Consider the following 13949-nt stretch of genomic DNA (forward strand, 5'->3'; position numbering starts at 1 on the left):
TTGAAATGGATGGAAGCACTCCGTTGGTTACGACAACGAGGGTTCCGGTTGATCCGACCAACGGAACAGCCTGCTCGTGAAATTAACATGTAAGTGGCTGAGCACTCCACAGACACGTGTACCCTTAACGTAGTTCTCGGGGATATTCAGCGTGACACAGATTGTGACAAGGCTGGCCCTTTGAAATACAGGTACAACAGAAACAGGAAGTAAGAGTGAGAGAAAGTTGTGGTGAAAGAGTACAGCAGGGATCACCACCATCCCCTGCCGGAGCCTCGTGGAGCTTTAGGTGTTTTCGCTCAATAAACACTCACAACGCCCGGTCTGGGAATCGAAACCGCGATCCTATGACCGCGAGTCCGCTGCCCTAACAACTGGGCCATTGCGCCTCCACAGAAGGACATGTTACTGCACCGGATGTAGGAGTTGCATCTTTGACTTTTGTATCTGCCAGATGCAGGTACTGTTGATACTCCAGATGTAGGAATTGTAATTGGACCAGACTTATATAGAACTTGCAGCTGCACCAGATGTTAATGTCTGTTAGAATTCTAGATGCACCAAATGCAGCTGCAACAGATTTTCCTTTTATCATTTACTTGTTTCAGCCATTATATTATGCCCATGCAGGGGCAACGCCTTGAATAATTTTAGTTAAACCAATCAGTCCAAGTACTTTCTTATTATTTAAGCCTGCTATTTCTTCTATCAGTTGCTTTTGCTGAACTGCTAAGTTATGGGGGATGCAAGCACCAATACTGGCTGTCACTGTATTGCCTGTTGCAACACATATGCATTTGTTGCAGCTGAAATGCTTTTCACTGCTCTTTGCTGCATTTCCATTGCTGTTGTTACTGCACAAGTGTGCACCAGCTTGATACTTGCCATTGCACTTTTATATGCAACCTGTTGCCACAACAGTTCCTGCAATGCACAGCCTGTTGCAACACCTGTATACATGCATTAGTTGCAGTTACTGCATGATGTATTAAAAGTGCATCAGTCAATGCACTTCCTGTTGCAACAAATGTATCGCTTCGTCTGTCAGCACCGCTTGCATCATTTTCTGCAGCAATGATGTCACTTCATTTGTGAATGCACAACCACCTTGCAACATCTGGATTATTCACTACATGTCCAGCTATGACACCAGCAGCTGTAGCATCACTTGCAAAACATCTGCATTACAAGTTGCAACACATCTACACTGAACTTCCACAGTTTGCAATGCATCTGCATTAGTCAGTGCACAACACATCTGCATCGGTCATTGTGGCACACAGCTGTACACCATTTGCAAAAACATCTGCATTACCAGTTGCAACACATATCTACACTTTCCATTGCACCACCAACTGCAAGTTATAATTGAATTAGTAACTGCACCACAAGCATTTGCAACGCATCTGCATCAGTCGCTGCACCGACAGCCACAACACTCACCCCTATATTTGCCAATGTACCAACATCTGCAACGCATCTACACATTGCAGCACCAACTGCAACAGTTATAATTGCAACCATTTGCAACACATCTGCATCGACAGCCACAACACTCACCCCTACATTAGCCAATGTACCAATATCTGCAACACATCGCATCTACACTTTCCATTGCACCACCAACTGCAACAGTTATAATTGCATTAGTAACTGCACCACAAACCATTTGCAACACATCTGCATCAGTCGCTGCACCGACAGCCACAACACTCGCCCTATATTTGCCAATACCAATATCTGCAACGCATCACATCTACACTTTCCATTGCACTTCAAGCTGCACACTTACACGTGCATCACTTACTGCACCACCAACAACAGCACTTGAACTCCTACACTCCTGTCACTGCATCACTAGCTGTCAATACATCCCTGCATCTGTCGCAGTGCTGCTTCTTGCCATCGTTATGCACCGACTGCATCTTCTACTGCAACACCAGCTGCACACACCTCTCATTAATGACAAACAACAATATGAATTTTCTTTGTTTTTTTTGTCAATAAATTAAATTGATTTTTTACTTTGTTTCGTGTTTTATTTATTTGTTTTCGTTGCCCCTCCCCTCGTCGTTGTCCGTGGTCGGCACCTCTCACTTGCATGTTCTCGCAGCATGACACCTAACACTTGCTACCTGTATCTCTTCTTTTCCTGCCTAAAATGATTTCCGTTTGACCGGCAGTTTTTTCTTTCAGCGTCATATGAAATTGTCACCCATAATTATAACCCTAGTATCGATCTATTGCATTTCAATCTGTTTTAGGGTTAGGGTGGGTGAAGGGTATCTTTTTTTTCTTCACAAATGTAAATAAACCCAATCTGTTTCTTAAACGAGGGACATATTCACATGGCACAGAATGTTTTCACCTCAATAGACGTCATTGATTGGTTGAAATTGAAGAAAAAACAACAACAAATATCTCACAAACCATAGAATTTTCTCAATAAAGCCAAGAGAAAAAGATGTTTTATAAACACATTCTACCAGTATACGAAGTTTAAAAGTGTTTAGTTACGTGGAAATTATTTTAAAAAACTGCCGGTCAAACCGAAAAGACCCAAATATCTTACAAACTATAGAATTTTCTCAATAAAGCCAAGAGAAAAAGATGTTTTCTAAACACATTCTACCAGTATACGAAGTTTAGAAGTGTTTAGTTACGTGGAAATTATTTTAAAAAACTGCCGGTCAAACCGAAAAGATCCCAAAATTATTTACTTTGTGTAAAAAATTGATTTTGTGTTTTATTTACTTTGTTTTTAAAAAATTAGGATATTTTCCGTTTGAACGGCAGTTTTTCCTAGTGGTGTCATGAAATTGTCACCCATAATTATGACCCTAGTATCAATCTATTGTATTTCAATCTGTTTTAGGGTTAGAGTGGGGGGGAAGGGTATATTTTTTTTTTCTTCACAAATGTAACACATGGTTCCGGGTTCAGTCCCACTGCGTGGCATCTTGGGCAAGTGTCTTCCACTATAGCGTTGGGCTGACCAAAGCCTTGTGAGTGGATTTGGTAGATGGAAACTGAAAGAAGCCCGTCGTATATATGTGTATATACATATATGCGTTTGTGTGTCTGTGTTTGTCCCCCTAGCATTGCTTGACAACCGATGCTGGTGTGTTTACGTCCCCGTCACTTAGCGGTTCGGCCAAAGTGACCGATAGAATAAGTACTGGGCTTACAAAGAATAAGTCCCGGGGTCGAGTTGCTCGATTAAAGGCGGTGCTCCAGCATGGCTACAGTCAAATGACTGAAACAAGTAAAAGAGAGAGTAAACCCAATCTGTTTCTTAAACGAGGGACATAGTCATACGGCACAGAATGTTTTCACCTCAACAGACGTCATTGATTGGTTGAAATTGAAGAAAAGCAACAACAAATATCTCACAAACCATAGAATTTTCTCAATAAAGCCAAGAGAAAAAGATGTTTTATAAACACATTCTACCAGTATACGAAGTTTAAAAGTGTTTAGTTACGTGGAAATTATTTTAAAAAACTGTCGGTCAAACCGAAAAGATCTGTTAGGGTTAGGGGGAAGGGTATCTTTTTTACTTCAGAAATGTAAATAAACCCAATCTGTTTCTTAAACGAGGGACATATTCATACGGCAAAGAAGGTTTTTTTTCCTCCTCAATAGACGTCATTGATTGGTTGAAATAGCAGAAATTGAAGAAAAAAAACCAACAAAAATCTTACAAACTATAGAATTTTCTCAATAAAGCCAAGAGAAAAAGATGTTTTATAAACACATTCTACCAGTATACGAAGTTTAAAAGTGTTAAGTTACGTGGAAATTATTTTAAAAAACTGCCGGTCAAACCGAAAAGATCCCAAAATTATTTACTTTGTGTAAAAAATTGATTTTGTGTTTTATTTACTTTGTTTTTAAAAAATTAGGTTCTTTCTGGTTTGAACGGCATTTTTTTCTAGCGGTGTCATATGAAATTGTCACCCATAATTATAACCCTAGTATCGATCTATTGCATTTCAATCTGTTTTAGGGTTAGGGGTGGGGGGAAGGGTATCTTTTTTTCTTCAGAAATGTAAATAAACCCAATCTGTTTCTTAAACGAGGGATATATTCATAAGGCACAGAATGTTTTCACCTCAATAGACGTCAGTGATTGGTTGAAATTGCAGAAATTGAAGAAAAAAAACAACAAATATCTTACAAACTATAGAATCTTCTCAATAAAGCCAAGAGAAAAAGATGTTTTATAAACACATTCTACCAGTATACGAAGTTTAAAAGTGTTTAGTTACGTGGAAATTATTTGAAAAAACTGCCGGTCAAACCGAAAAGATCCCTGTTTCAGGTGTTTGCCAAGTGACACCAAGGCATTGATGCAACATCTCAGGTGTACCTACACAAATGGGCCTCTACCTCAGCATTGTTACCTCATATCTTCCAAAAATATAATAAAACGAATATTTTTCAATCAAATTTTTCCACGTGTGTCTTTCAGATTACGTAAATTCCGAATATATACGAATTCTTTGTGGAAAAACATTTTCCAAGATTGGCAAGAAGAGATTTTGGAATATTCACACAAATCAGGTGTGTTCCCCATAACATTTTAAAAAATGGGGGGTTTTAAATGAAATTTTCTCCAGATACCTTTTGGATAGCATAAATTCCAATTATATACAAAATTTTGTGGAGAAACATTTTCCAAGGTGAGTGACAAGAAGTTTTGGAAAATTCACGCGAATCAGGTGTGTTCCCTCGTGACATTTAGAAAAATGGATATTTTTTAATGAAATTTTCTCCAAATAATTTTCATATTGCATAAATTCCAATTATATACAAATTCTTTGTGGAAAAACATTTTCCAAGGTGGGTGAGAAGTTTTGGAAAATTCGCATGAATCCGATGTGTTCCCTCGTGACATTAGAAACATTTTTTCACGCTAAGAGTTGCTGAAGCATAGAACAAACTGTCGGCATCAGTTGTTAGTTGTCGGAGCACTGCATCCTTCAAAACTTCCATGCTTCCTGAGATTCGCCAACACCACACCTGATCTTTCTCCCCTCCATACACACACAAGCATCTATCTGACTCATACACTGTTCACTTCCCAGACATTTGTACATTACTGCAGATGCTTTATACACACTTTCTGACAAGTTGTGGTACACCTGAGCACTGTATATAATACCCTCCATCAGGCATTTGCCATATTCTGAACACCTAACTTCCCTGGGTATGGGCACATTGAAACTCCGACGTCGGGCATCTGACTTGGCAGACACCCATAAAATTATTAACCATCTTACAAACAATAACTCTGAGCACCTTTTCAAACTCCACCCATCTAACACCCGTGGACATATTTACAAAGTTAGAAAACAGCACAGCTCCCATGACTTTCGGAAACATTTTTTTCACGCTGAGAGTTGCTGAAGCCTGGAACAAACTGCCGGCATCAGTTGTTGGTTGTCGGAGCACTGCATCCTTCAAAACTTCCATGCTTCCTGAGATTCGCCAACACTGATCTTTCTCCCCTCCATACACACACAAGCATCTATCTGACTCATACACTGTTCACTTCCCAGGCAGATGCTTTATACGCAGTTTTTGACAAGTTGTGTGGCACCTGAGCACTGTATACAATAATTTCATTATTATTATTATCTTTAAGATCTCCAAGTTGTGTCAGTTGAGGGTTTTTACAATTAGCAAGGGATACAACTAAAGTATATTACACGAGTTACTTCCCTTACGCCGACCATGAGAGAATTTATCGCTTTCTTTTAAAAATAATAATAATGAAATTATTGTATACAGTGCTCAGGTGCACCGCAACTTGTCAAAAGTGCATATAAAGCATCTGCAGTAATGTACAAATGTCTGGGAAGCGAACAGTGTATGAGTCAGATACATGTTTGTGTGTGTATGGAGGTGAGAAAATCAGGTGTAGTGATGGAGAATCTCAGGAAGCATGGAAGTTTTCAAGGATGCAGTGCTCCGACAACTAACAACTGATGCTGGCAGTTTGTTCCATGCTTCAGCAACTCTCAGCGTGAAAAAATGTTTCCTAAAGTCATGGGAGCTGTGCTGTTTTCTGACTTTGTAAAGATGTCCACGGGTGTTAGGTGTAGTTTTTAAATAATAATAATAATAATGAAATTATTGTATACAGTGCTCAGGTGCACCACAACTTGTTAGAAAGTGCGTATAAAGTATCTGCAGTAATGTACAAATGTCTGGGAAGTGAACAGTGTATGAGGGTGGGGTAACACATCCCAGCCGAGCTGCAGCAATTTTTGTCTGGTTCCCAAAGCATCAAGTGCCAAAAATGAACTTTCTTATCTTCCATTTTAAAGGGTTACAGAATTAACACAGGTTATAGGAACATAAACCTTCTTCCACGAAAAGATAGCTTAAACTGTGCTCTAAATGGAGGTGTAGTCAAATCCTATTTTATGGACTCAACCATGTTCTAAAATAAGACGAAAGGTAAGCTACTATAAATCGGCATGAACTTTCAGAACAACCCAATATAATAATGATAATAATTATAGTAATGAAATTATTGTATACAGTGCTCAGGTGCACCACAACTTGTCAAAAGTGCATATAAAGCATCTGCAGTAATGTAGAAATGTCTGGGAAAGTGAACAGTGTATGAGTCAGATAGATGCTTGCTTGTGTGTATGGAGGGGAGAAAGCTCAGGTGTGGTGTTGGCGAATCTCAGGAAGCATGGAAGTTTTGAAGGATGCAGTGATCCGACAACCAACAACTGATGCCGACAGTTTGTTCCGTGCTTCAGCAACTCTCAGCATGGAAAAATGTTTCCGAAAGTCATGGAAGGAGCTGTGCTGTTTTCTAACTTTGTAAATATGTCCACGGGTGTTAGACAGGTGGAGTTTGAAACGGTGCTCAGAGTTATTGTTTGTAAGAGGGTTAATAATTTTATGGGTGTCTGCAAAGTCAGCTGCCAGACGTCGGAGTTTCAATGTGTCCATGCCCAGGGATGTAAGGCCTTGTTCTACATTTTCGGACCGAATGTATTTTGTTTTTATGCTGAACCGTGGGAATCTGCGGGATCGGATTAAGACCCATAGAGATCCATAACACTTCAAAGAATATGCAAGGGTTCAGGGCCGATTAAGACCCACGAAAGCCCTAAGCACTTTAAAAATGTTGGTGACCCAATATATATGTGACTCAAAATATAGACAATGATAAACGATAAAATAAATTTTTATTTTATTAAAGGAAGCAAAACAGTATGTATATATAGATGTGTATGTATGTGTGTGTGCATGTATATATTTATACATATATATAATTAAAAATATGACATCCTTAAGTTATATATATATATATATATATGTGTGTGTGTGTGTGTGTATATATATATATATAGATAGATAGATAGATAGATAGATAGATAGATAGACAGACAGATAGATAGATAGATAGATAGATAGATAGATAGATAGATAGATAGATAGATAGATAGATAGATAGGTAGACATATAAATAGATAGGTAGACAGATAAATAGATAGATAGATAGATAGATAGATAGATAGATAGATAGATAGATAGATAGATAGATAGACAGACAGATAGATAGATAGATAGATAGATAGATAGATAGATAGATAGATAGATAGATAGATAGATAGATAGATAGACAGATAAATAGATAGATAGATAGATAGGTAGACAGATAAATAGATAGATAGATAGATAGATAGATAGATAGATAGATAGATAGATAGATAGACATTTATGAATTTGTGACTTATACAATAGGTTTCTTTCAGTTTCCATCTATGAAATCCACTCACAAGGGCTTTGTTTGGCCTGAGATTTATAGTAGGAGACTCTTGCGCAAGGTGCCACGCAGCACTTCACACTCAAGGAGGAAGCTTCCTAAATACACACACACACAATTATATGTCGTTGGAAAACCACTCATGACCTGTGTCACTGAAAAGAGCAAGCTGTCCTCTATGATCAACATCAGAGTACAAAGAGTGACAGGTCCACAAATGTCTATAAAACATCCGGATATGGTGAATATAATAATTTGATGGTAAATAAATCGATCTTTATCAAGCAGTTGTTCGGTTTTAAGACGTACTGTATGAAAACACACTGATTAAGGAAGTAAGTTTTACACCCATTGTATACCCAGGTACATGTATATAAACCATACATGTAAAGCGAAGGTGGGTGCTGAAAAGTTCATGACTTTATGGGGATGGATGAAAGCACTCCGTCGGTTACGACGATGAGGGTTCCACAGACACGTGTACCCTTAACGTAGTTCTCGGGGATATTCAGCGTGACACAGAGAGTGACAAGTCCGGCCCTTTGAGATACAGGTACAACAGAAACAGAAAGTAAGAGTGAGAGAAAGTTGTGGTGAAAGAGTACAGCAGGGATCACCACCATCCCCTGCCGGAGCCTCGTGGAGCTTTAGGTGTTTTCGCTCAATAAACACTCACAACGCCCGGTCTGGGAATCGAAACCGCGATCCTCCGACCGCGATTCCGCTGCCCTAACCACTGGGCCATTGCGCCTCCACAACTTTATGGGGGTATTGTAAAGGCTTCAAGGCGGCGAAATGCGTAGCCGTATTTCGTCTGACATTATGTTCTTGAGTTCAAGTTCCGCCGAGGTCGACTTTGCCTTTCATCCTTTCGGGGTCGATAAATTAAGTACCAGTTACGCACTGGAGTCGATGTAATCGACTTAATACCTATGTCTGTCCTTGTTTGTCCCCTCTGTGTTTAGCCGCTCGTGGGCAATAAAGGAACAGTTATGTTCTTGAGTTCAAGTTCCGCCGAGGTCGACTTTGCCTTTCATCCTTTCGGGGTCGATAAATTAAGTACCAGTTACGCACTGGAGTCGATGTAATCGACTTAATACCTATGTCTGTCCTTGTTTGTCCCCTCTATGTTTAGCCGCTCGTGGGCAATAAAGGAACAGTTATGTTCTTGAGTTCAAATTCCGCCGAGGTCGACTTTGCCTTTCATCCTTTCGGGGTCGATAAATTAAGTACCAGTTACTCACTGGGGTCGATGTAATCGACTTAATACCTATGTCTGTCCTTGTTTGTCCCCTCTACGTTTAGCCCCTTGTGGGTAATAAAGAAATTGGTATTGTAAAGGCCTGGTTGGTGTACCCAACCTTCTGAGTTATTTTTACAGGGCTGCTGCAATAAGTGGGTGAATCTGAGAGAGGAATATGTCTCGTTTCTCTGTTTTTTTCGTTGTTCGAAAAAAGTTCGTTTTCTATGTTTTTGTTTTTATGTTTCCAAGTGCGCCTTAATAAAAATCCTTCTATTTAAAACTGTATACAGCTATGGTACGACCACATTTGGAATTCGCATCATCTTGCTCAGAACATTGACCTCCTGGAATCTGTCCAGAGACGTGCAACCAAACGCATACCCTCCATCAGACACCTACCATATTCTGAGCGCCTTGTTTCCCTGGGCATGGATTCACTGAAGCTCTGGCGTCTGGCGACGGACTTGGTAAACACCCACAAAGTTATCAACCACCTCACCAACAACAACACTGAACACCTTTTTTATCTCCATGTGTCTAACAACGTGGACATCCTACAAAGTCAGAAAACAACACAGCTCCCATGACTTTCGGAAACATTTCTTCACGCTCGGAGTTCCTGAAGCATGGAATAACTGCCTGCGTCAGTTGTTGACTGCCATGACACTGCATCCTTTAAGGCCCTCATGCTTCCCGAAATCCGCCGAAACTACACCTGATTATATATACACTTTAGATGAGTTGGTGCACCTGAGCACTGTACACAATTATTATATTATTATTATTATTATTATTATTATTATTATTATTATTATTATTATTATTATTATTATTATTATTATTATTATTATTATTATTTATTATATATGGCACCAGCCCCAGTGCTTTGTAATTGTCACCAGCACCAATGCATTTTACATGGTATCTTGGTTTCAGGATATCAAATCTTTTGCCGAGAGCAGGTCTTCTCATGTACAGGAAAGTGCCACATGGTCGTCAGTCGTCAGCCGTATCCTACATAAGACCCAACATTCTGGGAGTGGCCTTCAAATACTTCAGCCCATGTCCTTCCTGGAACCCTTCAACAACTTCCCTCCACTTTCAGTGATCGGCCCTTCTTTATGCAAGTGGCTGAACACTCCACAGACACGTGTACCCTTAACGTAGTTCTCAGGGAGATTCAGCATGACACAGAGTGTGACAAGGCCGGCCCTTTGAAATAAAGGTACAACAGAAACAAGAAGAAAGAGTGAGAGAAAATTGTAGTGAAAGTGTACTGGAGGGTCCACCACCAACCCTTGCCGGAGCCTCGTGGAGCTTTTGGTGTTTTTGCTCAATAAACACACACAACGCCAGGTCTGAGAATCGAAACCGTGATCCTACAACTACGAGTCCGCTGCCCTAATCACTGGGCCATTGCACCATCACAAAACAAGCACTCCATCAGTTACGATGATGAGGGCCCCAGCTTGTTCATGAAATTAAGATGCAAGTGGCTGAGTACACCACAGACATGTGTACCCTTAACGTAGTTCTCAGGGAGATTCGGCGTGATACAGAGTGCAACAAGGCTGGCCCTTTGAAATATAGGTCCTACTCATGTTTGCCAGCTGAGTGGACGAGAGCAATGTGAAATAAAGTGTCTTGATCAAGGACACAACACCTCACCTGGAATTGAACTCACGACGTTACGATCGTGGGTGAATGCCCCTAACTGCCAAGCCATGCACCTTCACACTGCATATAATTCCCTATATAGGCGCAGGCGTGGCTGTGTGGTAAGTAGCTTGCTTACCAACCACATGGTTCCAGGTTCAGTCCCACTGCGTGGATTCTTGGGCAAGTGTCTTCTACTATGGCCTCGGGCCGACCAAAGCCTTGTGAGTGGATTTGGTAGACGGAAACTGAAAAGAAGCCCATCGTACATGTGTGTGTGTGTGTTTGTCCCTCCACCATCGCTTGACAACCGATGCTGGTGTGTTTACGTCCCCGTAACTCAGCGGTTCGGCAAAATTGAGTGATAGAATAAGTACTGGGCTAACAAAGAATGAGTCCTGGGGTTGATTTGTTTGACTAAAGGCGGTGCTCCAGTATGGTCGCAGTCAAATGATCGAAACGAATAGCTTCTGTGTCTCCTTCAACTACACAATCTCGCTGTCCGGCCTTAAATAAGAACGTACATTACTCTTTTACTTGTTTCAGTTATTTGACTGTGGCCATGCTGGAGCAACGCCTTTTAGCCGAGCAAATCAATCAACCCTAAGACTTATTCTTTGTAAGCCTAGTGCTTATTCTATCGGTCTCTTTTGCCGAACCGCTAAGTGACGGGGACGTAAACACACCAGCATCGGTTGTCAAGCGATGTTGGGAGGGCAAACAGAGACACACATATACGCACATACATACATATACACTACTTCTAACCTAATCTAATCTAATGATAGGCTGTGTGGTAAGTAGCTTGTTTACCAACCACATGGTTCCAGGTTCAGTCCCACTGCGTGGCACCTTTGACAAGTGCCTTCTGCTATAGCCTCGGGCCGACCAAAGCCTTGTGAATGGATTTGGTAGACGGAAACTGAAAGAAGCCTGTCGTATATACGTATATATATATATATTATATATAAATATATATATACATATACGTATATATATGTACATATATATATATGTATATATATATATATATATATATATATATCCATATATACATATATATATATATATATATATATATATATATATATATATATATATATATATATATATATATATATACATATATATATATACACACACACATATATGTATATGTATATATGTATTTATATATATATATATATATATATATATATATATATATATATAAGCCCAGTACTATCGGTCTTTTTTTTACGAACTGCTAAGTTACAGGGACGTAAACCACACCAGCATCGGTTGTCAAGTGATGTTGAGGGGGGGGGGACAAACACACACATATATATATATATACATATATGCGACGGGCTTCTTTCAATCCCCATCAACCAAATCCACTCACAAGGCTTTGGTCGGCCCGAGGCTATAGTAGAAGACACCTGCCCAAGGTGCCACGCAGTGGGACTGAACCCGGAACCATGTGGTTGGTAAGCAAGCTTCTTACCACACTGGCTATCATTAGATTAGGTTAGAAGTAGTGTGGTCAAGATATAGATAATGCTGCGAGCTGGCAGAAACTTTAGCACGCCGGGCGAAATGCGTAGTCGTATTTCGTCTGCCTTTACGTTCTCTGTTCAACTTTGCCTTTCATCCTTTCGGGGTCGATAAATTAAGTACCTATTTCTTTACTACTCACAAGGGGCTAAACACAGAGAGGACAAACAAGGACAGACTCACGGATTAAGTCGATTATATCGACCCCAGTGCGTAACTGGTACTTATTTAATCGACTCCCAAAGGATGAAAGGCAAAGTCGACCTCGGCGGAATTTGAACTCAGAACATAGAAGTAGAAGAAATATCTATTTCTTTACTACCCACAAGGGGCTAAACACAGAGGGGGCGAACAAGGACAGACATAGGTATTAAGTCGATTACATCGACCTCAGTGCGTAACTGGTACTTATTTAATTGACCCCCAAAGGATGAAAGGCAAAGTCGACCTCGGCGGAATTTGAACTCAGAACATAGAAGTAGAAGAAATATATATTTCTTTACTACCCACAAGGGGCTAAACACAGAGGGGACAAACAAGGACAGACTCACGGATTAAGTCGATTATATCGACCCCAGTGCGTAACTGGTACTTATTTAATCGACTCCCAAAGGATGAAAGGCAAAGTCGACCTCGGCGGAATTTGAACTCAGAACATAGAAGTAGAAGAAATATCTATTTCTTTACTACCCACAAGGGGCTAAGCACAGAGGGGACGAACAAGGACAGACATAGGTATTAAGTCGATTACATCGACCCCAGTGCGTAACTGGTACTTATTTAATCGACCCGAAAGGATGAAAGGCAAAGTCGACCTCGGCGGAATTTGAACTCAGAACATAGAAGTAGAAGAAATATATATTTCTTACTACCACAAGGGGCTAAACAACAGAGGGGACAAACAAGGACAGACTCACGGATTAAGTCGATTATATCGACCCCAGTGCGTAACTGGTACTTATTTAATCGACTCCCAAAGGATGATGAAGGCAAAGTCGACCTCGGCGGAATTTGAACTCAGAACATAGAAGTAGAAGAAATATCTATTTCTTTACTACCCACAAGGGGCTAAGCACAGAGGGGACGAACAAGGACAGACATAGGTATTAAGTCGATTACATCGACCCCAGTGCGTAACTGGTACTTATTTAATCGACCCCGAAAGGATGAAAGGCAAAGTCGACCTCGGCGGAATTTGAACTCAGAACATAGAAGTAGAAGAAATATCTATTTCTTTACTACCCACAAGGGGCTAAACACAGAGGGAACGAACAGGGACAGACTCACGGATTAAGTCGATTACATTGACCCCAGTGCGTAACTGGTACTTATTTAATCGACCCCCAAAGGATGAAAGGCAAAGTCAACCTCGGCGGAATTTGAACTCAGAACGTAGCATTTCGCCCGGCGTGCTAACGTTTCTGCCAGCTCACCGCCTTACGTCGATAAATTAAGTACCAGTTATGCACTGAGGTCGAGGTAATCGACTTTAATCCGTTTGTCTGTCCTTGTTTGTCCCCTCTATGTTTAGCCCCTTGTGGGTAGTAAAGAAATATGTATTTGTCCCCCAACATTGCTTGACAACCGATGCTGGTGTGTTTACGTCCCTGTAACGCAGCGGTTCGGAAAAGAGACCGATAGAAAAAGTGCTAGGCTTACAATGAATAGGTCCTGGAGATGATTTGCTCTCGACTAAAGATGAAACAAATATATTTA

At 40.4% G+C, this 13949-nt stretch overlaps 1 protein-coding gene across 1 annotated transcript; it reads left to right on the top strand.

Moving 5' to 3' along the window:
* The first annotated feature begins 260 nt into the window (after positions 1–260).
* LOC118768112 (mucin-5AC-like) lies at positions 261–2027 on the top strand. The gene is made up of 3 exons (XM_036513958.1): positions 261–1171; positions 1289–1344; positions 1382–2027. The coding sequence occupies exons 1-3, from the start codon at positions 1096–1098 to the stop codon at positions 1829–1831; spliced, it is 582 nt and encodes a 193-aa protein (XP_036369851.1). The 5' UTR covers positions 261–1095; the 3' UTR covers positions 1832–2027.
* The last annotated feature ends 11922 nt before the right edge of the window (positions 2028–13949 follow it).

This window comes from Octopus sinensis, linkage group LG27, assembly GCF_006345805.1.
Source record: "Octopus sinensis linkage group LG27, ASM634580v1, whole genome shotgun sequence".
Taxonomy (NCBI): domain Eukaryota; kingdom Metazoa; phylum Mollusca; class Cephalopoda; order Octopoda; family Octopodidae; genus Octopus; species Octopus sinensis.